Source organism: Pseudorasbora parva, chromosome 12 (genome assembly GCF_024679245.1).
Source record: "Pseudorasbora parva isolate DD20220531a chromosome 12, ASM2467924v1, whole genome shotgun sequence".
Classification (NCBI taxonomy): domain Eukaryota; kingdom Metazoa; phylum Chordata; class Actinopteri; order Cypriniformes; family Gobionidae; genus Pseudorasbora; species Pseudorasbora parva.
This window is the reverse complement of record NC_090183.1, coordinates 22,291,426-22,313,537: the sequence shown is the minus strand read 5'-3', so window position 1 is coordinate 22,313,537 and position 22,112 is coordinate 22,291,426. Positions and strand designations below refer to the sequence as shown.

Below are 22,112 nucleotides of genomic sequence, written 5' to 3'. Positions count from 1 at the left end.
AATGAGTCTGCATATTCTTTTTAGATTGCAATGAAGCGGCCAATTTAATTTGAGTTCATATTAACAAATATTACAAACATATTACACAACAAAGTGAAGATGACTCTATATGCAAAAATCTATACATTTTCACAATGATGAACTGAAATTGACAAAGCACTGGTTACCTTTTCCTCTGAAGGCCCTCAAACCCCACACCCCTTAAAGGTGGAGTCAAAACATAACATCTGAAGATTTTTTTTTGTTACGCTCTGTTTCTTGCTTTCTTACCACAGTCACTATTTTCTTAGGGTATGTAATTTCCTCTTCCATAATGTTAGGTTTGAAGTATGCTCGTGTTATTCTCTTCTTTCTTGTCACCCCTTCTGTAAATGGTAAGTTAAAATTTTATACTGGGTTGAAACTTTTTGTTATAGGTTTTTTTGTTGTAAGATAATTTGAAGACTGACTAATTGATACATTTTGTTACATAAAATGCTCTGCAGCAAGACAAAGTTTATTTAAAGTTTAACAAAAGTGTGTGTGGGGGGGGGGGGGCATGTTTTTTGTGAAATATGAGGACACAAATGTGTATAATGACATGGGTATGACAAGGAGAAGGTTAAATATGAGGACAATGGCCATGCCCCCGCTTTTCAAAATGCTTATAAATCATACAGGATGTTTTTTTTAGAAAGTAAAAATGCTTTTAAAACAGCAAAGAATGTTTCCTGTGATGGGTAGGTTTAGGGGCAGGGGCAGTGTAAGGGGATAGAACATATGGTTTGTACAGTATAAAAACCATTACACCTATGGAATGTCCCCACATTTCTCAAAAACAAACGTGTTTGAGAGAGAGACTTGCATTAATTTTGCAGTACAAGTGATTCATCAATAAAAATGTTACTAACTTGAAGCCATTTCACCTCAGCACATGGAGGTATTGTTTATATCCACAGAGTAAGAAATTCATCCATTGACATTCCCTGTGAATCAGCAAGCAAGGAGGAAAAACTATTTGCCTTTTCACTAAAACGCAAGTTGCTGCAGTCCAGAGATGTTCTGTATCTCTCTTATGGACGCCCACCTTTTATCAATAATTCTGAGGACAAGGGTCGCATCACTGTACGTGATGAATTGGACAACCACACAGTTCATCTGACAATCTCAAACCTGCAGGGTCGGGACATAGACGTGTACCAATGTGTATTCCACTATGAGAATCTTCCAAGAGATAAGAATATCCCTGGCAAGATGGAGTTCTATATCTACGTCGAAGACTTCTGTAGGTGACCTTTATATATATTACTTAAAATATAAATCATGAAACAGTTCAGATCTAATGTCTCCTCCAAACACAATGGATAGCTGAAATAGGTTAATCTTGCATTCACCTAAACAAACCAAAATCCAAAATATGCATACAATTGTCAATACTGTAAATATTTAACTAATTATATTTTGTAGGATAATCAATGAATAGCTATATCTCAACAGGATCAGATTGATTAGGCCTACTGTTACTTTTCAATTGGATAATAGACATATCCTATATCCGAGTCTTTCAGTGTCTTTCATTTTAAACATTTTGAAACTCAAATCTACAAGATTTATACAAAACAAATCTGAAGCAGAGAAAGTATCAAATTATTCATAAATTTAAGGAGAAATCACAAAAGCATTTCAACATCACATATGGTTCATGCTTTCCAGAAATTAACTTTAAGCAATCATACAGCAATAGTGCTGTTGTACTAAATAGCACAGCTGATCTTACAACCATTTCTCAAATGTTATTTACTTGTGATTCAGAGAACAAACATCACTCTCTTCCAGATGTGAAATCTATAAATCGCAAAATGATCTTGAAATTGTGCGCAGGAGAATGGTTTCAGATCTCCGTATTGTAAACGCTGACTAATTATTGTCATTAACATATTAAAACGTCCAACTACTTTACAAGAGATAGAGCGAGCAGGTGGAAATAATTGCATGGATTTCCAAATAGGCCTGCAGTACACCGACCGACCCTCTGTCATAAGGAAAAGTAGGCCTACTTTGACATGGCACTAAGCACATTTCCAATATTTAGACCTGTTTTTTTTTTTTTTTTTTTTTTAAATCTGCACGTTGGCGTGAATTTTAGCATAGGCCTACATACGTTTTAAAAACGAGGCCCAATTAGATTTTCTTATATATTGTGGTCTAGAATGTCTGCAAACTTAAGTTATACAGAGAAACTTTGCACAACAGTTAAAGGGTTAGTTCACCCAAAAAATGGAATTGATGTAATGTAATTAATGAAGCATTGAAAATACAATCTTTTTGGAGGCACATGGAGAAGACATGGCTGAATAAAATCGTAGTTTTTGGACCAAAATGTATTTTCGATGCTTCAAGAGACTCTAATCAACCAACTGATGATGTTTTTATTATCTTTCTGGACATGGACAGTAAAGTGGGCATTGACTGCATTATGCTCTGGGACTAAAATATAAAATATCTTAAACTGTGTTCTGAAGATGAACGGAGGTCTTACGTGTGTGGAACGACATTAGGGTGAGTCATTAATTACACCAATTTCATTTTTGGGTGAACTAACCCTTTAAGGCCCTCTGATTTAATTTGTAAGGCAGTGTGCAATAGTGCTGCTACATTTGGCAATGTTCTTTTTTATTTGCAGATGATGGTTACAGAACCTCAGACTGGTTACAGACTGAAAATAAAAAATTAAACAAATAAAAAATAGGGCAGAAACCTACCTAGTACATTTACTAAAAAAAGAGACATTTTTGTGCTTATTTTGGCTCCTAATTTCCTTAGTGTTTAGACATGTTACAAATGTCTACATTAATTCCATAATAGTTTAGACGTGTTCAGCCTATTTCTATTTTCTTATACAGGTCAGATATGGCACCTGTGCAGGTGCAAAAAAAACACACACACAAAACAAATAACATTGTAACACTTTAGAATGATTGTTGTGACTGTTGCAGCTCGTGAGCCGTGTAGGCCTAATTGTTCAAGTTACCTGCCATTGCTCTATGTGATCTCCGGAGCTGCATGTCTGCTGGGTGTTCTGGTTTTCACTCTCACTACAGTTTACTGTGTAAGTATTTAGTTTTAAGTTTGTTTTTAATGTATAGGGGAGAATGGGGTACGTTGTGCCACCTTTTTTCTAAGTTATTTAGGCAAAAAGACAATATAAATATAGAAAATATAAATATTCCTATATTTATAGTCAGGATATCTGCTATTTACTGAACATAGGTCCAGACATTCCTTCCTCCACAAAAAAGGAGTCCCTATATTATGCACCCCATCATTGGAGAATGTCAATGATTATTTTAAAATAATAATATAATTATAATATGAGAAATAACTATTAAGTAATGCTTAATCTCATGTGACACTTTCATAGAAAGTGGTGACACCACTTTGGTGTCTCCTCTGAATTTGCCTCACTGGCACGACATGCTCAAAACCCATCTTCGGCGCAATAATTCCGATCTTTCATGTATTCATACTCTTGTGTAATTGACGCCCCATCCTAAATAAATCTGTCTCTTCCGTGATACCCTGAAAATTTTGAATAATCCGATCTAATATGATTTCCGACCTGTAAGGTTGCCAGAATAATAATCTTACACGGTGTGTTAATAGGCCAGAGGAGAACTGGCACCCCGACTGAGTCTGGTTTCTCCCAAGGTTTATTTTTCTCCATCATGCCCTGATGGAGTTTTGGTTCCTTGCCACTGTCGCCTTTGGCTTGGCTTGCTCAGTTGGGGACACTAAAAATATGATTAAAGTTATTCAACTTATTATACAAATAAAATATATGAATTAGGTCTTATTTAATTCTATAAACTATAATACTGATCTGCCAACATTTTCGCTATATGATAAATTAAAATAAGCTGATAACATCACTGTTTTCTCCAGTACGACTGTACAGCCAAATCTAATTTTGTTGCAATATTATCCTGTTTGACACTGTGAAGCTGCTTTGACACAATCGTGATTGTAAAAGCGCTATATAAATAAAGTTGACTGATAGAAATTTTATTTTTTACAATGTATTGTTTTATTTTTATAATATTGGTTAAACAAAATCAAAAATCTAATTAAAAAATCTTCAAACTGTTGACAGCGATTTGCCAGCAAATATGTGGTTTAAAGGTGGTGTCTTTCTGACCATATATGGTTTACTCCCCACTATATATTCAGTTTGAGTTAAACACTCCCTTCTACCCTTCTTCTCATATAGTGTAAATGGCCCAACCGTAGAAAGCAACAGCCTGTAGTTCCTGTTTATGAGGAGATGACTGGGGTGCGGCCAACCAAAAGAAAACCCACAAGCTGTCAGACTGATATTGCAAAACTGGAGGAAGCAAACAGCTCGGTGGCCACCTTGTTCAGCAATGAAAACCTCTATGTAAATTGAATCAACAAAGTGTAATGAATAAGAAATAATTCTACTGGAGTGTTGATGTTCTTGATGACACTCCAGCACACAACACATTACTTTCAGCTGACTATCAGCTTTAAAAGACGTTTGTTAGCATAAAATTGGTCTTTTTTATCTTTCACCTCTATGTTAAAGGTACATCAAGACATGCAATTTTATTCGTATCATGCATCTTTTTTATACAGAAATGAATTGCCTTTTTGTCTATAGTACAAAATTGATATGATAAAAAGTATTTTGCATTTCTAACTCACTGCCAATAATTTATTTGCCGGTTTAGTTTTTATTCCTTGTGAGGAACTGAGTGAGAACAGACTGGTAGTTTCCCGTTGTCTGCACATTTTCTGTCTTTTTTTTTTTTTCTTTTTTTTTGCTGCATCACAAAACACATTGTTGCAGGACCTTTTATTGAAAGGTTGGGGGAAAAAATCCATTTGATAAGACTTTCACGTCATTGTTCAGACATGTAAAATGTTAAAGCATGCACATAAAGTCTAGAAGACTGGGTGTTTCACATTAGACTGGCAGACATGTCTTCTGGTCTTATCTGCCACTTGGTTGGTTTTGGTTGAAAAATAGTAGACGATAGACCGCTAAGCTAACACTGTCTATCTGACAGTTTAAGACAAACGTGTTGCATTTGCTTGCTTTAAATATGAATGCTCTATGTTTTATTTAAATGGCAACAAATAAATATTCTCTCTCATGTACATATTTACAGTTTGCTTGTATCATGTTCAAAGAAAAACATTCTAGTTTTCTGTCTCAGAGTCTCAAGATGTGGGAATGTACATGTATGGCAATAATTAAATAGAAATACAACAGCTATGTTGCTTTATGTATTCTTTAAAAAAAAAAAAAAAAAATTCCCGTTTCTATTGATTCTTCTGCAAATAGGAGATAGCTAGGGCAGACAGGGATTTTTGCCCTCTTCATCGAGATCTGAGGAGGGCTCTGTAAATGGCAAAGCCAAGAACAGCACAAACCGTAGCTCCAACACTCGCTCGGAGCCAAAATGTAGAGCTCTTCAGGTCAGCATGGGTAATATGCCTTAAAGAGAAAACAGAAAGGAAGAGAAATGGGTTAAATTATTGTTGTTGCTTCCATATCTATACTATTTATACAGTTATGTGGCTGCAACTTAAGATGAATACAAATAAAACAATTAGTACATTCTGTGGGGAAGATCGAACTAAAACTGAAACAAGTTTAGTGGACAAGGATGCCTGAAAAGTGATAAACCAAAGAATTCAAATGGATATAAAAAAAAATGAATAAAAGGATAAACGTGGGACGTACAAACAGTGTTATTAAAGGGAAATAAAGAAAAGCTTGACACTAAAATGTTACAAAACCCAATCGAAGATGAAAGATGAAGAAAGATGACGATTTCAGACTGACAGATGGAGCACACAAAGAAACTTTAAGAGGAAACACACTGTAAAGTTTTGTTGTTTTTTGTTGGTTTAACTTAAAATAGTAAGTAACCTGGTTGCCTTAAAATGTTGAGTTTATTGAAATTAAAAATTTGATACAATGAAGGAAATTTGTTTAATAAATAGAAACTCAAAATATTATTGTATCTGAACCACATAAAACATTTGATAAATCATGAAAATAGCACAATTTGGCATGTTTCACTGCGTCATCAGAAATACAACACACAATTACCCAATATGCTTACACAATCTTTTAATAATATTTTATTAAAGGTTGTCTAATCTCAAAAAATGTTCATTGTATTAACTCAAAAATTTAATTTCAATGAACTCAACATTTTAAGGCAACCAGGTAACTTATTTTCTAAATATTTTTTTACAGTGCAGAGAGGAAAAGGGATCACTGTTTGTTGTAACTTAAAACGTGTGAGAATGAGAAACTGAATTGCTGCATTTCACAAGTTCCAAGTCAGATGAGAATGACAAGATATTACATTTAAGAAGCACGTGGAATACGCAAGAAAGTGTTTACTTCACTCAATCAACCCACAACCCACAAGTGTATCCCTTCACCACGACAGTCCCAAGACCAGCCTGGTCTCTACCAAATTTTTTCTCTATTGTGGCCCCTGACCGAGTTTTGGTTCCTTGCCACAGTCACCTTTGTCTTTTGGCTTGCTCAGTTGGAAACACTTAAATTTCAACTATATTACTGATCTGCCCACATTGACACTATGATAATTTAACTGAGCTGGAGAACATCACTGTTTTCTCCAGAGCGCCGTGGCTGTACAGCCGAATCAAATCCTGTTGCATTATTTTCCTGTTAACACTGTTGTTTCAAAGCTGCTTTGAAACAATTGGCATTGTAGAAAGTGGTAAAAAAAAAAGCATAAATAAAGGTGAGTTGGTTTGACCAACCATAACCTCTTTTCATCATATGTGGTACATGCGAAGGGTATATCCCTCCTGTTTGCATATATTATGGTTTGCTGTTTATTAGAAGTCATTATAATAATCATTAAGTAGAATTACACACATACACACTCAAAAACGGTCAATTAATACTGCTAATCCTCAAATGAACATTTGTGTTTGTATGCAGGCATATATGTTTGTATAAAGCATGAGGAGGTGGGCTTCCCCTACGTGTAAGTCCCTAGAATCTTGGTTCCAACAAAGAATTTTTTCTCATCTACCTAAATATCTTAGGGAGTTTTTTTTTTTCCCTTGTCATTTTGCTTGTTCATTGGGGAGATTCATGAGGCACTATTCTTTGTAAAGCTCCTTTGGAACTATTTTTGTGAAAAGTGTTACACAAATAATCTGGACTGAATTGAAAAAGTATACAAAAATGCTTGGTGACCCATCCAAAAATCTACAGCCCAACTCTGAAATGAGGCGACAGTTCACAGAAGATCATAACTGCAGCAGCTCCACTGCCTATAGGGTCTCTCCACAATGCATTTCAGCAGTGGTGTGTAATACAGTCGCTCCCCCTAGACGCTTTGGCGGGTTGAATTTTATTTTAGTCTTCTCAAAAAGCATCTGACTCTACACCACCAAACATGACTGTGTTGCTCATTATAACCAATCACACGATTCTGTTGAGCTTATGAATGCAATGGCCAATCAGAGGCGTTCAGAGTTTTATTCAGTGCGTTCTCGTTAAATTAATTCTTCACACAAGCGCAACAAAGCGCAGATGTACGTACGATGTAAGTAAGAGATTCATTTCACAGTTTAGACAGGTTCATTGGTTAACATATTTCGGAAGCTTATCGGAGTGCTTAAACTTGCGCTGAAATCAAATGTTCTTTGCTCGCTTTCTGTAGCTATCACCTATAATTCATTCTATATGATCTATTCCTATTGATCGTACGCAATGGTGTGGGATAGGAGAGTTTTATATGTACGGCAAATGTGTGCATCATATGCATGGCAAAAAAAACTGCGTATCATATGCACACAAAAAAATTGTGCATCCTATGCATGCCAAAATTGTGAATTATGTGAAAAGTGCATATTATATGCACGTCAAACACATGTGAATCATATGGTAGTGAAAAGGTGAAAGACAAAATAAATTTGTTCTTTTTTGCTCTTAGGGCAGAAATGTTTCCCCTACTCTACATTACAGCATTTACTGCTGTTGTTAATGAATATTTATATTTTAAATAACCCTGTACCACTTTTATTATATGCAATAATATGCTACTATTGTTATGCCGTAATAAACTTCATGTTATCAACAAAAAAAAAAAAGCTTTTACACACAATATTAGGGCTAGATATTTGATAATGTCCTATAGTGTTAAAAATGTAATGTAGTCTTGATTTGGGTGTGTACAGTGGTTATTTACATTTAAAAGGTTGTAAAAGCTACATTTCAGCAGACCATAGACAAGTTTAATTACATAAAAATTAATTTCCCAACAACAAAATTGTGGCCAGTAAAAATTCTGAGTGGCTAGTAATTTTAGAAAACTACTAGCCACAGTGGCTGGTGAGCAAAAAAAATATCAAGCCCTGATTATGACTATATTGGTATAGTCAAACGTTTATTAGCACATTATGCCAGCCCAAAACAAAAAAATAAAATGAAAGAAGATTAATGTGAATCAGCATGAGAGTAATGAACAAAATGAAGAAAACAAGTGGATGAATAAAAATAAATGCAAAAGAGATGAATCAAAAATAGAGGGGAAAAATGAAGCAAGATAAAACCATCCTAAGAACCTGCTAAAGACGACAGTGTAGAGTTTGGTCCGAACCGTCTGCACAAGCTCAGAATTGAGGAAGTTCTGACAAAGACAGAAGGTGCACCTGTTGCAGGTACACATGCAGCGCAGACGCGCGTGGCTGCCAACACACAGAAAAAGATACAAGCACATGACAGAAATGAGTAATTTCTAAGAAACAGGATATAGTGTATTGTTGAGTTAACAGATGAAGGGGGAAAAGTGAAACGATTAAAAGCACATTGTCAGTTTGTGCTTAAAGTTTTTTGTAATGAGTGTAACATTCTCTGTTGTTTTGTTTCCACACTGAAAATGCCGTGTCTCTCTTGTTGTCTTACACAATGAAGAGGGAAAAATATGAGGAAAAATATTATTTAAATCACATGCTTGGGACTTCACAAACTGACTCACTTATGAGTAAACTACCTAACAATGTACTAGTTTTATTGTTATATGCATATGGGGAAAAAATACCCTGAGAGATGAACTATAGTGGTAAAATAACTCCTTCCCTGCCGGCATTTTTTATTATATTGCTATATGAATATCTGACCATGCAATATATCAAAAGAAAGAACAGACCCTCTGCTTTTAAACAAAAAATACTGTATTCTAGCTGCATGCATTCTTTTTTATCAACACTTCATATGTTCATGAAATTCATATTTTTGTTAAAGACTACATCCAGATCTTGTTCAGAATGATGATCAAAACATAGATGGAGTAGATCGAGTCCATCAACACACGTGATAAGGTTTCAAGGTTTCAATCCTATACATTTGGCTGTTTTAATTTATATGCTGTTTAAATGTTGATGTTCGCGTTGTGCATCATTTTACATGTGCATCAGGTTACGTATACTACCATTATGATTGTAACAATTGTTTCTCCTTCTTCTTCACGTCTTTTGATCTGGAGGTTACATACTCTTTCAGAAGAAACCTACCACCCCTAATATTTAATAGTGAAAAAGCAAAACTAAAAATTCTGTCAAACACCCTAAAAACACCCTAAAAAGAACTGATAAGCAGAGGCAAACTCCACTGTCCTTGTGTTAAAGTACCCTATAAATATTTGAATTGTGGATAATGTAAACACACTCACGGGTACACGGCCATGGTGGTTAGTTTGACAAAGATGTCTTTGCTAGGAGCCGCAGCTGTGTTACAGGTAAAGGACTGAGGCGGAGGCATCTTGTGTTTGCGGCAGAATTCCAGTGGAGTCATACAGTATTGCTGCTTTGTTTCTGGAAGGTCAGACTTTGCAGCAATCAACATACATGGAGTCTTACTGTCCATGAAGTATTGCTGGGAAATGAGATAAAGCATTCATTTAGAACACATATATCAGAATGCATGCAGAATATAGCAAGTATAAAAGAAAACAACAGTCATATCATAGACCTAAGGTCTTGTTTTCAGTTATAAATGAAAAGAGCTGTTTTAAACCCACCTCTTCACCATATTCCAAATGCATTTCAAATTTAAGACCACAGAGTCCCTGAGATAACACCTCAGGTACTTTAAATTGTTAAAGGTCTGTTATTCTTTATGAATAAATGTTTACTAACTGGTACAATTCCTACTTTCCTGAAAGTAGCAACTGTTACTCCTCTCCTCAAAAGCCTTCATTAGACACATCTGTTTTAAATAATTATCATATTTATTTCATATTTGTAAGATTCCAGTCAGACTTTAAGCCCTTTCACGGCCCTGTGTCTTAAACAATATTTTTGTTGCTACTGATGCTGGTGACTCTGTGATTCTAGAACTCCTAGACTTCTCTGCAGCCTTAGATATGGTCTATCACTTATTGCATTTATCTATTGCTTTTATCTATTGCTTTTTAACTAGATTAGAATCTCTTGTGGGGCTAAAAGTTTCATTTCTTAATTGGTTTAAATGTTTTTTAGAGTAGACTGGTCCTTTTTCCAAGCTCTAGCTTGTTTCAGCTTCGTTTACTTTCTAAACTAAAACATTTTCTTTCTGAAAAGTCTCGAGATGCATTTATAAACTCGCATTTGGATAATTGCAATTCTCTGTTTTACTGTATTTCTAAGTCCTAGGTAGCTCGTCTTCAACTGGTTCAAAATGCTGCTGCCAAATTTCTCAAAATCGGTTGCATGTATAATCAAGTCACTCCCATTTTGCGAGCTCTACATTGGCTTCCAGTTCTATATAGTTTTTAAAATTATTTTATTTGTGTATAAATGCTTGCATAACCTTGGTTCAAACTACCTCTCTGATCTACTGTGTCCCTCCCAGAAGTTCAAGATCTGTTAATCTTAATTTACTGGCAGTCCTTTGCTCAAGGCTAAAATGCAGAGGAGAAAGAGCCTATTGGGTGGTGGGGCCTAGATAAAGGGATAGCCTACCAGCTTACCTTAGAGTAGCTCCCTCTCTATCTGTTTTTAAAACTCTGCTTAAAACTCATTTGTTCTCTTTAGCTTTTAGCATATTTTAATTATCGCTCTCTGCTTTGTTTTATACTTTTGTATTTATTTACTTTTCTCATGTACAGCATAAGTCAAAAAAATAAATAAAATAAATAAACTGAAAGTGAAAATATGAACTCATTGCTCTCTCTTTAAATATTATTAATAAACAGCCGGCATAGGGGCCCTATTTTAAATCTGAGCACATGGTCTGAAGCGCATAGCACAGGTTCACTTAGAGCATGTCTGAATCTACTTTTGTTAGTTTAACAGCGGAAAAAATAGTCAGCACGCCAGGCGCATGGTCCAAAAGGGTTGTACCTAGTCTCTTACTTTAGTCATAGGTGTGTTTTAGGCGTAACGTACAATAAACTAAATCAGTTTTCTCTGATAAAATGCCAGCTGTGCTTGCACCATTGAGTATTTACATGGCGGAATTCATGAGTGGAAAGACTGAACACGCCACGTTTTCAGACCAGCCCATGGGCGGACAGATCAGTGCAAGTGCATTTGTACCATTTAAACAACGTGGCGCAGGACGTGAAAATTATAACTGCGTCGGGCTTTAGATAGAAAAAAAAATACTATATCAAAATGTAAAACAACAATTCTGTGAACAACAGTATAGCAAACCTTGAAGATTCGTGCACAGTACTCAAAAGAGCAGGGGTTGCTGACATCATAGATCAGACACACAATGTCACAGGAAAGTTCAGTCTCGGACAGGAAATCAAAATCTGGAAAGACTTCATGGAGCTGAAGAAAAAACATAGGAAATTTAAAGTTAACGATTCAGTTTACTTTAAGAAAAAAATACAATTTCTGAACTCTTCAAATGGATTAAATGCATAATGTAATTTTAAATGGTTTCAGGAACTGCAATAGAGTGGTAAAGGGAAGACATCAAAACCCGGAAGACTAATTCGCCTGTGGTTCCCTCAAGATTTCCCTATGGGGTTTTATAACTGGGGTTTTCAATTTATGAATAAAATAAGGATTGTGGTAAATATATACTTGGACGTTCTGCTCTACAACGTAAATCACACACAGTGAAAATGTGAATTTTGAAGCTGTTATGTTTATCTAGATAAGGGCATTTATGGTGTGAGTCTGTTGCATTTTACGTAGAAGAGTCTTCTGGGTTTTGATGTCATCCTCTTGCTCCACTCTATATAGTTCCCTTTCGAGAGAGGTTCCTCGTATTACGTATGGGAAAAACTCCTTTTCTCGAGAATGTGAAGCAAAACTTTTAATAAAGGTATCTATGTAAAGCGCAGTGAGCTGCACGGCCATAGCCCAGCGCGAGGAGCGCTCTGATTGGCCGGGCTGCGGCAACTGCAGGAACCTATGGTGAGGCGGCTGAGAGGAACGAACCAATGGGGGGCGTTCCAGAAGCCCGCCGAAAAAGGTGCTTATATTTGCATACAGGAGGCTATATAAGACCCTAATTCGCCATAGGTGTCAGATTTTATCTCCTTCAGCGATACCTTCGCTGGTCTCCGGAAGAAGCACCGCCGTTGAAAAGGCACCAGCGGAACCTGCAGCTGAGGACGACGGACTCCCTCTCCGCCTTCTCTGCCGTTCCAGCTACGCCATCCGGCGTTATATATCCTTTAAACTGTGTCTATGTTGAGTGTTATATGTGTTTGTGTGTGTGTGTTGCCGCTGCAACGCCACTTCTAGAGCTTACAGGCTTGTTCTACTCGAGGACTCTCTCGTTCCGCCGCGTCGTTAAGCGCCGCGGAAAGACGGAGCTCTTCTCACTCTCCCTCTGCTCTCGTCCCGTCGCGCTGAATAGCGCCGCGGAAAGAGAGAATGTTAGAGGACATGAGCACACTCAAGCCGAAGCTCTCTTCACTCTGCCGCCGCCGCGGCTCTTCTTCCGCCGCTGCCACAGAGTTGTTCCCACTCTTCTCTCATTCCGTCGCGCTACAGCCGCGGACAGAGAATACTAGAGTGAATAGGCGAACTCGAGCCGAAGCTCTCGTCACTATACCGTCGCGCTGAGGAGGCGCCGCGGACAGATGGAGTTTTTCCTCAGTCTTCCTCTTCTCTAGTTCAGTCGCGATATCGCCGCGGACAGAGAATACTAGAGTGAATAAACAAACTCGAGCCGAAGCTCTCGCCGTGCTAGAAGCGCCGCGGACAGAGTTTTACCTCACGCTTCCAATTCTCTCGTCCTGTCGCTCTATCGCCGCGGACAGAGAATACTAGAGTGAATAAACAAACTCGAGCCGAAGCTCTCGTCGTGCTAGAAGCGCCGCGGACAGAGTTTTACCTCACGCTTCCAATTCTCTCGTCCTGTCGCTCTATCGCCGCGGACAGAGAATACTAGAGTGAATAAACAAACTCGAGCCGAAGCTCTCGCCGTGCTAGAAGCGCCGCGGACAGAGTTTTACCTCACGCTTCCAATTCTCTCGTCCTGTCGCTCTATCGCCGCGGACAGAGAATACTAGAGTGAATAAACAAACTCGAGCCGAAGCTCTCGCCGTGCTAGAAGCGTCGCGGACAGAGTTTTACCTCACGCTTCCAATTCTCTCGTCCTGTCGCTCTATCGCCGCGGACAGAGAATACTAGAGTGAATAAACAAACTCGAGCCGAAGCTCTCGCCGTGCTAGAAGCGCCGCGGACAGAGTTTTACCTCACGCTTCCAATTCTCTCGTCCTGTCGCTCTATCGCCGCGGACAGAGAATACTAGAGTGAATAAACAAACTCGAGCCGAAGCTCTCGCCGTGCTAGAAGTGCCGCGGACAGAGTTTTACCTCACGCTTCCAATTCTCTCGTCCTGTCGCTCTATCGCCGCGGACAGAGAATACTAGAGTGAATAAACAAACTCGAGCCGAAGCTCTCGCCGTGCTAGAAGCGCCGCGGACAGAGTTTTACCTCACGCTTCCAATTCTCTCGTCCTGTCGCTCTATCGCCGCGGACAGAGAATACTAGAGTGAATAAACAAACTCGAGCCGAAGCTCTCGCCGTGCTAGAAGCGCCGCGGACAGAGTTTTACCTCACGCTTCCAATTCTCTCGTCCTGTCGCTCTATCGCCGCGGACAGAGAATACTAGAGTGAATAAACAAACTCGAGCCGAAGCTCTCGCCGTGCTAGAAGCGCCGCGGACAGAGTTTTACCTCACGCTTCCAATTCTCTCGTCCTGTCGCTCTATCGCCGCGGACAGAGAATACTAGAGTGAATAAACAAACTCGAGCCGAAGCTCTCGCCGTGCTAGAAGCGCCGCGGACAGAGTTTTACCTCACGCTTCCAATTCTCTCGTCCTGTCGCTCTATCGCCGCGGACAGAGAATACTAGAGTGAATAAACAAACTCGAGCCGAAGCTCTCGCCGTGCTCATTCTACCGCCGCCGTGCTGAAGCGCTGCGGACAGAGAATACTAGAGTAAGTCAGACGAGCGAGCTCGGGCTGTTGGGTATGTCAAGAACAATGTCGCTGCAGCGCGCGCTTACTGCCAAGGAAGTTGTAATGGCTGCCTTGTCATGATAGCGCGCGCCCCTTCCACAGCGCGTTGCTGACTAGAGCGCGGCTTACGTCATAGCACGCGCTCACTGTCAGAGCATAAGGGCGTCGGAAAATGGCTGCCAAGCTAAGCCCTTTTTTCACTCTATCACTTCCAGTCCCCTTTATTCAGGCGGCTGGAAAGGTTTTTACACTGTAGACAAAGTGTCCACTACACAGTGTGCACCCCTACATAAGCACTGTTAATTCAGCCTCACAAAATCACAAATAAATCCCGCCGCGGCCGGATTACACCATATAAAGTCAACTAGCCTTATTGCAGTCAACTAGCCTGTGGTCAAACACGCTTGTCTGCATGCGCGCTTTCAGTCTAGACTAGAGCATAACGGCATTGTGGAATGGCTCACATACCACCCGCACTTCCTTACATTCTCCCAGTTCCCTTAAGTTAAGTGACTGGAGATGAAATATTGCAGTCAACTAGCCTGTGTTAAACACGCTCGTCTGCACACTATGCTGTGTGCGTTTACCCCTGTGGATTTGCTCACTGGTTTGCACCGTGGGTATTCTACGTAGGTTGTGCGCCACTGCACATTGTTTACACTACACACAAAAGAGCTTTCTATGTAGGAAATGTGCCCACTTTACAGTCTGCACTCCTGCACCCAAGCACTTTTCACAAAGTTCACTCTCGCACACACAATATAAATGTGAGGCGTGCGCCCACTGCAAAGCCTGCACCGCCAAAACTAACACTATCCCCACAGTGTTACAAGCAGTGTTACAGCACAAGCAACCCGGCTAACAGGCCCCTATTACTAAGCGGCCAGCCCCCGAATCTAATTCAACCCCTGGCTTTACGAGCCCAGGCCTGGCAGGCCATTCCTGGTATATAATATTGGGTGTTGAACATATAAAACGAGGTTCTCGCTACAGTTTTGCTCGCAGACCCCGCGATTCAAGCCGTGGTCGAGCCCTCTGTAAGAAGCAGTGTCAGTCACGTGCTTCTCGCTGAGGCATTGAGACTGTTAAAGGAGAGAGCGGCGAAAACAGTACACCCGACGCTAGCGAGTCAGGTTTTTACTGTCGCTAATTCCTCATGCCGAAAATGGGTGGTGGTCTCAGGCCCATTTTCCAGGCATCTGAACAAAGCACTTATGACACGCTCGTTTCAAGGTGCTGACGGTGAAACAAATCCTCGCGCACATTCGCCCCGGGGATTGGGTTTTCTCAATAGATCTGAAAAACGCATACTTCACGTTACGATAACCCCCCACCCCCACTACAGGCCATTCTTGAGATTCGCCTTCGAGGGGCAGGCTTATCAGTACAGTCATTGTCATAGACTCAAGACTTACGGCATAAGAACCGTGCATGGCTAAGCATCTCCTTTTATGGGCAGAGCACAATCTGAGCTCCCTAAGGGCGGCTTACGTGCCAGGTATTCTGAATCAGGGTCTGGACATGTTATCCAGAGGACCCATGTCCCCAGGGGGATGGTCCCTTTACCCGCAAACAATTCAGCTCGCACAGCACACGCTGCCCAATATTTTTTCTGCAAACGCAGGGATGCCCTGGCCCATGTTGGCCCAGACTCCCTCTATATGTTCCCTCCGATCGCGATCCAGCTGCAGCCTGTGCTTTTTAATAGCCCCACTTTGGAAGAACCGTACATGGTTCTCCATACTGTTTCAGCTGTCAGACACAGCCCCATGCCTATTCTGCCAATGAAAGGGAAGGTCTGGCATCCCAATCCCGAGCTGTGGGCCCTCCCCGTATGGCCCATCAACGGTATCCGGGAACCTCTCTGACAAGTTATGAACACTATTTCGGAAGCTAGAGCCCCTGCTATCTGGCAGCTCTGCTTTGAAGTGGTCAGTGGTTTTCTAACCAATGTGCTACGCGAAACATCGACGCACACTCATGCGAACTGGCGGAACCGCTCGCTTTCTCCAAGAGCTAATGGATGCGGGTCGTCCCCCCTCCATACTCGGGGTGTGTGTCTCCGCCATAGCAGCTAGCCACGCTCCGATCGCGGCACATTCACTAGGGAAAAGTGATCTTATTGTGTGTTTTCTTAAAGGGGCCAGGAGATTCAGCCCGCCTTGCCCCTACCTCGGTCCCTATTTGGGACCTCGCCATGGTTTTGGAGGCCGTGAAGGGTTCCCCCTCCTAACCACTTCAGAACACGAGCTTGAAGCACATATCACTCAAAACCGTTTTTCTGCTGGCTGTGGCCTCGGTTAACCGAGTGGGTGGCTTACCTGCACTCTCCGTGAGCCCTTCCTGTCTTGAGTTTGGGTCCAGCAACTTCAAGGTTGTGCTCAAACCGAGGCATGGTTTTATGCTGAAAGTGCTATCAACCCCTTCAGTATGCAGGTCTTTGCACTGCTTAACCCGCGTCTCAGAGAGAATAAGACGCAAACCTATTCTGCCCAGTCAGAGCATTGAGATTGTATCTAGAGCGCTCCGCCCCCTTCAGGCAGTCGGATCAGCTCTTCATTGCTTCGGTGGCCGCACTAAAGTTTGTGCTGTCATGAAACAGTCTCTCACACTGGATAGTGGATGCAGTCCCACTAGCATATAGGTCCAGGACCTAACCTGTCCTACAGGCATTTAAGCCCACTCCTCTAGAGGCATGGCCTCATCTTGGGCTTGGTCGTGTGACATTTCTTTGGAAGATATCTGTGCGGCGGCAGGCTGGGCCTCTCCGTCCACTTTTATCAGATTCTACAAGTTGGAGGTTCCAGCTCTACAAGCAGGGCTTCTCTCCATCTAGGCTCTATCTTGACCCTGGCAAACAGATTGCCTTACATTTTGGCCTGTACACATTAGTCCTTAAGCACTATTCATTCATCATAAGATCCGACTATGTCCGATCAGCTGTTCAAACGAACCGACTCTTCCGGTTCTTCATTCCCCTTATAAGCCGCCTCTGTCGGTGTCTCGGGGGTTTATAACATGTGCTTTGGGTATACTGGGTCAGTCAGCACACACGGCGCTTTACATTGTGTTCCCATACGTAATACGAGGAACCTCTCTCGAAAGGGAACGTACTCGGTTACTTTCGTAACCTCGGTTCCCTGAGAGAGAGGAACGAGTATTACGTTCCGTGCCGTGTTTATGCTTCTCAGGTATCGCTTCAGTCGATCTTAAAACCTGACACCTATGGCGAATTAGGGTCTTATATAGCCTCCTGTATGCAAATATAAGCACCTTTTTCAGCGGGCTTCTGGAACGCCCCCCATTGGTTCGTTCCTCTCAGCCGCCTCACCATAGGTTCCTGCAGTTGCCGCAGCCCGGCCAATCAGAGCGCTCCTCGCGCTGGGCTATGGCCGTGCAGCTCACTGCGCTTTACATAGATACCTTTATTAAAAGTTTTGCTTCACATTCTCGAGAAAAGGAGTTTTTCCCATACGTAATACTCGTTCCTCTCTCTCAGGGAACCGAGGTTACGAAAGTAACCGAGTACGTTTTCTAAGAGAGTGTCAAGAAATAATGTAGTTCCACAGACTGAAAAAAAATGTGTATGATTCTTTAAGGAAACTATTTACCAACAAGTACTTCTCCTGTCCGTACACATGTGCCGTGCTTATTGCATAATATGATTTATGCTCTTCTCTTATTGTCCTTTGAGACTGTGAGGAACAGACAGTAAATAAACATCTTAAAAAAATAGCAATCGTCACATCAGTCACATTTGTTGACGAATAAATTGCTAATGATACCATATACCACATAAATACCACAGATGAGCATGTAAAATGTTTCAAAATCATGTTGCTGTTGTTCCTCTAGACAGCTCTGATGAAATATAGAACTGTGCAAGAACTGAACTATAAACAAATGACTTCTTCATATTCATACTATGAACGAACAACAATGGTAAATGAACATGAACCTATAATAAATCCTGTAAACTGTGCACTATTTAACAATCCATAATGCGTTAACTTTGTTGTAAAGTGTTAACTGAACCGCTTCTTTAATTCCATAACACACAGACAGTAGCCTATACTTATTTGATGGTAAGCGGTCTGTATAGTTTTTCATTTCAATAAAGTGTTAAAGTGTTTTTCTTGTAACTGACCACAAGATTTCTGCCGAGAAAGCCCTGCAGGAAACCAGTTTTGCCACTTCCAGTTAGTCCAAACACATGACAGCGAAATACATTTCGTTGCGTTTGTTTCTTCTGAAGGTCGAGCTTCTTATCACGGGTCACTAGCATGTGCAAATACATTCAGTCAGAAAAGTGTCATAATAATCTTTTATGAATTTTAAAATAAAATACATAATGCCATGATGAATTTTACACAGTCATTGAGCTGAACTGAACAGAATCAACACTGAAATGAATTAACCGACTAAATACACACTTGTGTTTTTTTTTATTTAGATCTGCTTTATAGCAGAATTGAAATCTGCTTGCATCATTGATCCATATTTTCCTGTTTATCAATATAAAGCTGTTTTAAAACAATCTATATTGCATAAAGTGCTATATAAATAAAGGTGAATAATGATTCAATTATGCAAACAGAATTCAATTTGGCAGTAAAGCAGCTCTAAAAAGAAAATAGTGTTGCTGTTCATCTGAAGTCAATTCAGTGTTGATTCAGTTCTGATGTAAAGATTATTAAATTAGTTCATTTAATCTATAAATCAGTTTTGCAGACAACTGTTTTTCTTAGTTGTTCTCATCCAAAAGCGTCAGTACAGTCAAATCAATAATATTGTTGAATAATAAGTGTCCCCAACTAATCAAGCCAGAGGTGACAGTGGCAAGGAACCCAAACTCCATCAGGTGAGAGAATGGAGAAACCAGGCTCAGTCAGGGAGGCCAAACAAAGCAACAGGGTGTGATTTAATTCAAGGTTGCATTGCAGATTGTGTCAGAGCATTTAAGGATTTGTCTCATAATTAATTTTGCAACAGTGATTCTGTTATTCTCCTGTATGTTATTGTGAAGCTGCTTTGAAAAAGCTGCTTGTGTGTATAAATATAAGGTGACTTGACTTGAGTGGACTACCGACATTTGATTTCTGCATCTGCAATTACCATAACAACCACAGGAGGGCTCAGTGACTCATAAATAGGTCACCCAAATATAAAAAAATGCTGTCATTATTTTTAAACACCTTTTCATGTTTACATGTCCAATATAAAATATACAGACTTTTTTCGGATTTTGCTCAAAAATACTGGGAGGCCCAATTTGGAGTCAAAATTTATGTCACCCCATCACACCCCTCAACGAATATGATTGCTAACCTTTTTATTGATACAACATTTGTTATTAAAATCTGTATATGTTTTACTTACTTATTTCCTTATATTACCATATTAATCTAATTTTAACCAAGGTAATCTCTTATTTGTTTGTTGAGGATGCTATCGTGGCCATCATTTGTTTATTCAATTTTTCCAGTAATTTGGATCCGTAACTTATTACCAGTTTCCTGGACACCAGTTCAGTAAATTAACATCAGTGCTTTTATAATTTATTCCTAGATGGGTATTGACAGGATTTCCCCCACCCATCCAACCAATATAGACTATAGATATCACAATGCTCTAGTGTGTTTGCTCTTTGACTTCGAACAAAAACTTCTTTACTTTTATATAAGTATTTTGTATGTCAGTCATTGTATGTGCAAAAAGTGTAATAGTTACACTTTGGACGTTTTTACGGCATTCACGCTCTTCTAAACTCTTGATAAACGGGTAAATGACCTATCCTGAAATTACGCAGATTGACAAAACAAGTTTATTTTTAGAATACATTACAATCACTCCAAAATAAAATAGATGATGACACACACATTACGAGCTGCACTTCTTTGCGTGCCTGTTTAGCCTTTTACTTAGCAGCCCTCGAAGGATGTGTTTGTTTCTGTGCCATCATAATTAACTTACTTAATTACATAATTAACTAACTTTAAATACATCCAGAAGGTGGGAACCATTTTGAAACGGTGACATTACTTGGTTTCTTCACAGTGGAGTGACAATTCATCTGTATACAATGGACAAAGAGCCTAGTCTATATCTATCTATCTATCTATCTATCTATCTATCTATCTATCTATCTATCTATCTATCTATCTATCTATCTATCTATCTATCTATCTATCTATCTATCTATATATATATATATATATATATATATATACATACACACACACACAGATCCTTCTCAAAAAATTAGCATATGTGATAAAAGTTCATTATTTTCCATAATGTAATGATAAAAATTAAACTTTCATATATTTTAGATTCATTGCACACCAACTGAAATATTTCAGGTCTTTTATTGTTTTAATATTCAAATATCTCAAAAAATTTGCATATCATGAAAAGGTTCTCTAAACGAGCTATTAACCTAATCATCTGAACTAGAGCCCTGCATTTATGCCCGAGCCCGACGGGCCCCGACTTTTTTACGCCCCTCGGGCCGGGCTTCGGGCCAATTTTCACGTCATACCTAAAACGCGGGCCGGGCTTCGGGCCTTTTTTAGGCTTCTCCTTCTTTTTATATTTATTTTATTAATTAAAAGGAACAATGAGATGTTCTGCGCTGGTGAACACGAGACCATAATAGCTAAAGCGACTGTCAAGATGGCTCGCACAGTGTTCAGAGCATAGGTTCAGAGTCCGCGCCAGCAGCAGCAGCGCGCGTTTCTTCAGCGCAGCTGCTAGAGTTAAGGCCGGAGACACACTGCAAGCGTGGTGTGAGCGTGGCGTTTCTGTTGCGTGTCATCCGCGGGGCGTCTGCTGCTATTAATGAACAGGGCTATCAATGTAGTCCGATCACTAAACAAACCAATTCAGAAGGATGAAAGCATTTCAGACGAAACTGGACAAATGTAAATGTAGCCTATCTGGTTGTTTAAATCACATGTATACATTTTACTCCTGGCAAACGGTTAAAAAATAAACGTGTGAGAGCGTGTTATGGGCTATATGTTGTAGTCAGATAGATATGATGGCGCTGCACGCATCGCCGCAAATGACTACTGCAAGCCAACGCAAATGGCCGTAAATGAAACTTAAAATAAGTCTTAGATGCTCAAAAACACAATCATCTTCAATAAAAATGAATGAGACTTATGATCTTACCAGTGCGCGCTTTCTTATGTGGTCTTTGAATTTGAAATAAGCTGCTGAATAAAATGCATCTTGAATCTTTTGCTTCGGTTGCTGTAAACTCCGTTAAATGAGCATATACCACGGGAATTAAAGATCGGATTTATATTCATTTTGCGTAGGTGTAAGGTAGGCTATAAGACAACCTGCATGTTCTTTTTTTTATTATTTGTTTTTAGATTGTTTAGCTCCGTTTGCGAGAGCCGCGAGCAGAATCAGCCTGCAGCTCGTCAAAAATGCCTTTTAGGCTACTGGTGGTAATAGTTGGCGAAATTAACTAACATTGTGATGCTTGAAGTGTTTTACATTTATGGATTTTATTATAGGCAAGACAAGTCAATAGTTGATTTGAGAGACTAAATAGATTTAATATGCGGTTAACTCACTGTCGGCCGCTGGTCGCTTGGTCGTCACTTAAAAAAAATTAAAACTATAATT

At 39.7% G+C, this 22,112-nt stretch overlaps 2 protein-coding genes across 12 annotated transcripts in view; one reads left to right on the top strand and one right to left on the bottom strand.

Annotated features, from left to right (window-relative positions):
* The first annotated feature begins 265 nt into the window (after nt 1-265).
* On the top strand, nt 266-5,165 carry cd7al (cd7 antigen-like). The gene is made up of 4 exons (XM_067459491.1): nt 266-374; nt 911-1,264; nt 2,976-3,088; nt 4,247-5,165. Exons 1-4 carry the CDS (start codon nt 314-316, stop codon nt 4,421-4,423), a joined length of 705 nt encoding a protein of 234 aa, XP_067315592.1. The 5' UTR covers nt 266-313; the 3' UTR covers nt 4,424-5,165.
* Nucleotides 5,166-5,299: 134 nt separating this feature from the next.
* The window catches only part of LOC137094141 (mitochondrial Rho GTPase 1-A-like), a 37,584-nt gene continuing 20,771 nt past the window's right edge, over nt 5,300-22,112 (bottom strand). For 9 of the 11 annotated variants that reach the window (XM_067459450.1, XM_067459455.1, XM_067459451.1 and 6 more), the window contains 6 exons: nt 18,619-18,749; nt 18,083-18,166; nt 11,695-11,817; nt 9,732-9,934; nt 8,626-8,748; nt 5,300-5,497 (listed from right to left, as the gene is read on the bottom strand). In XM_067459450.1, coding sequence (XP_067315551.1) covers nt 5,380-5,497; nt 8,626-8,748; nt 9,732-9,934; nt 11,695-11,817; nt 18,083-18,166; nt 18,619-18,749 — 782 coding nt within the window. In that variant the 3' untranslated portion in view covers nt 5,300-5,379. The remainder of the gene's footprint in view (nt 5,498-8,625; nt 8,749-9,731; nt 9,935-11,694; nt 11,818-18,082; nt 18,167-18,618; nt 18,750-22,112) is intronic. The other 2 variants (XM_067459452.1, XM_067459460.1) reach the window with 1 other exon arrangement.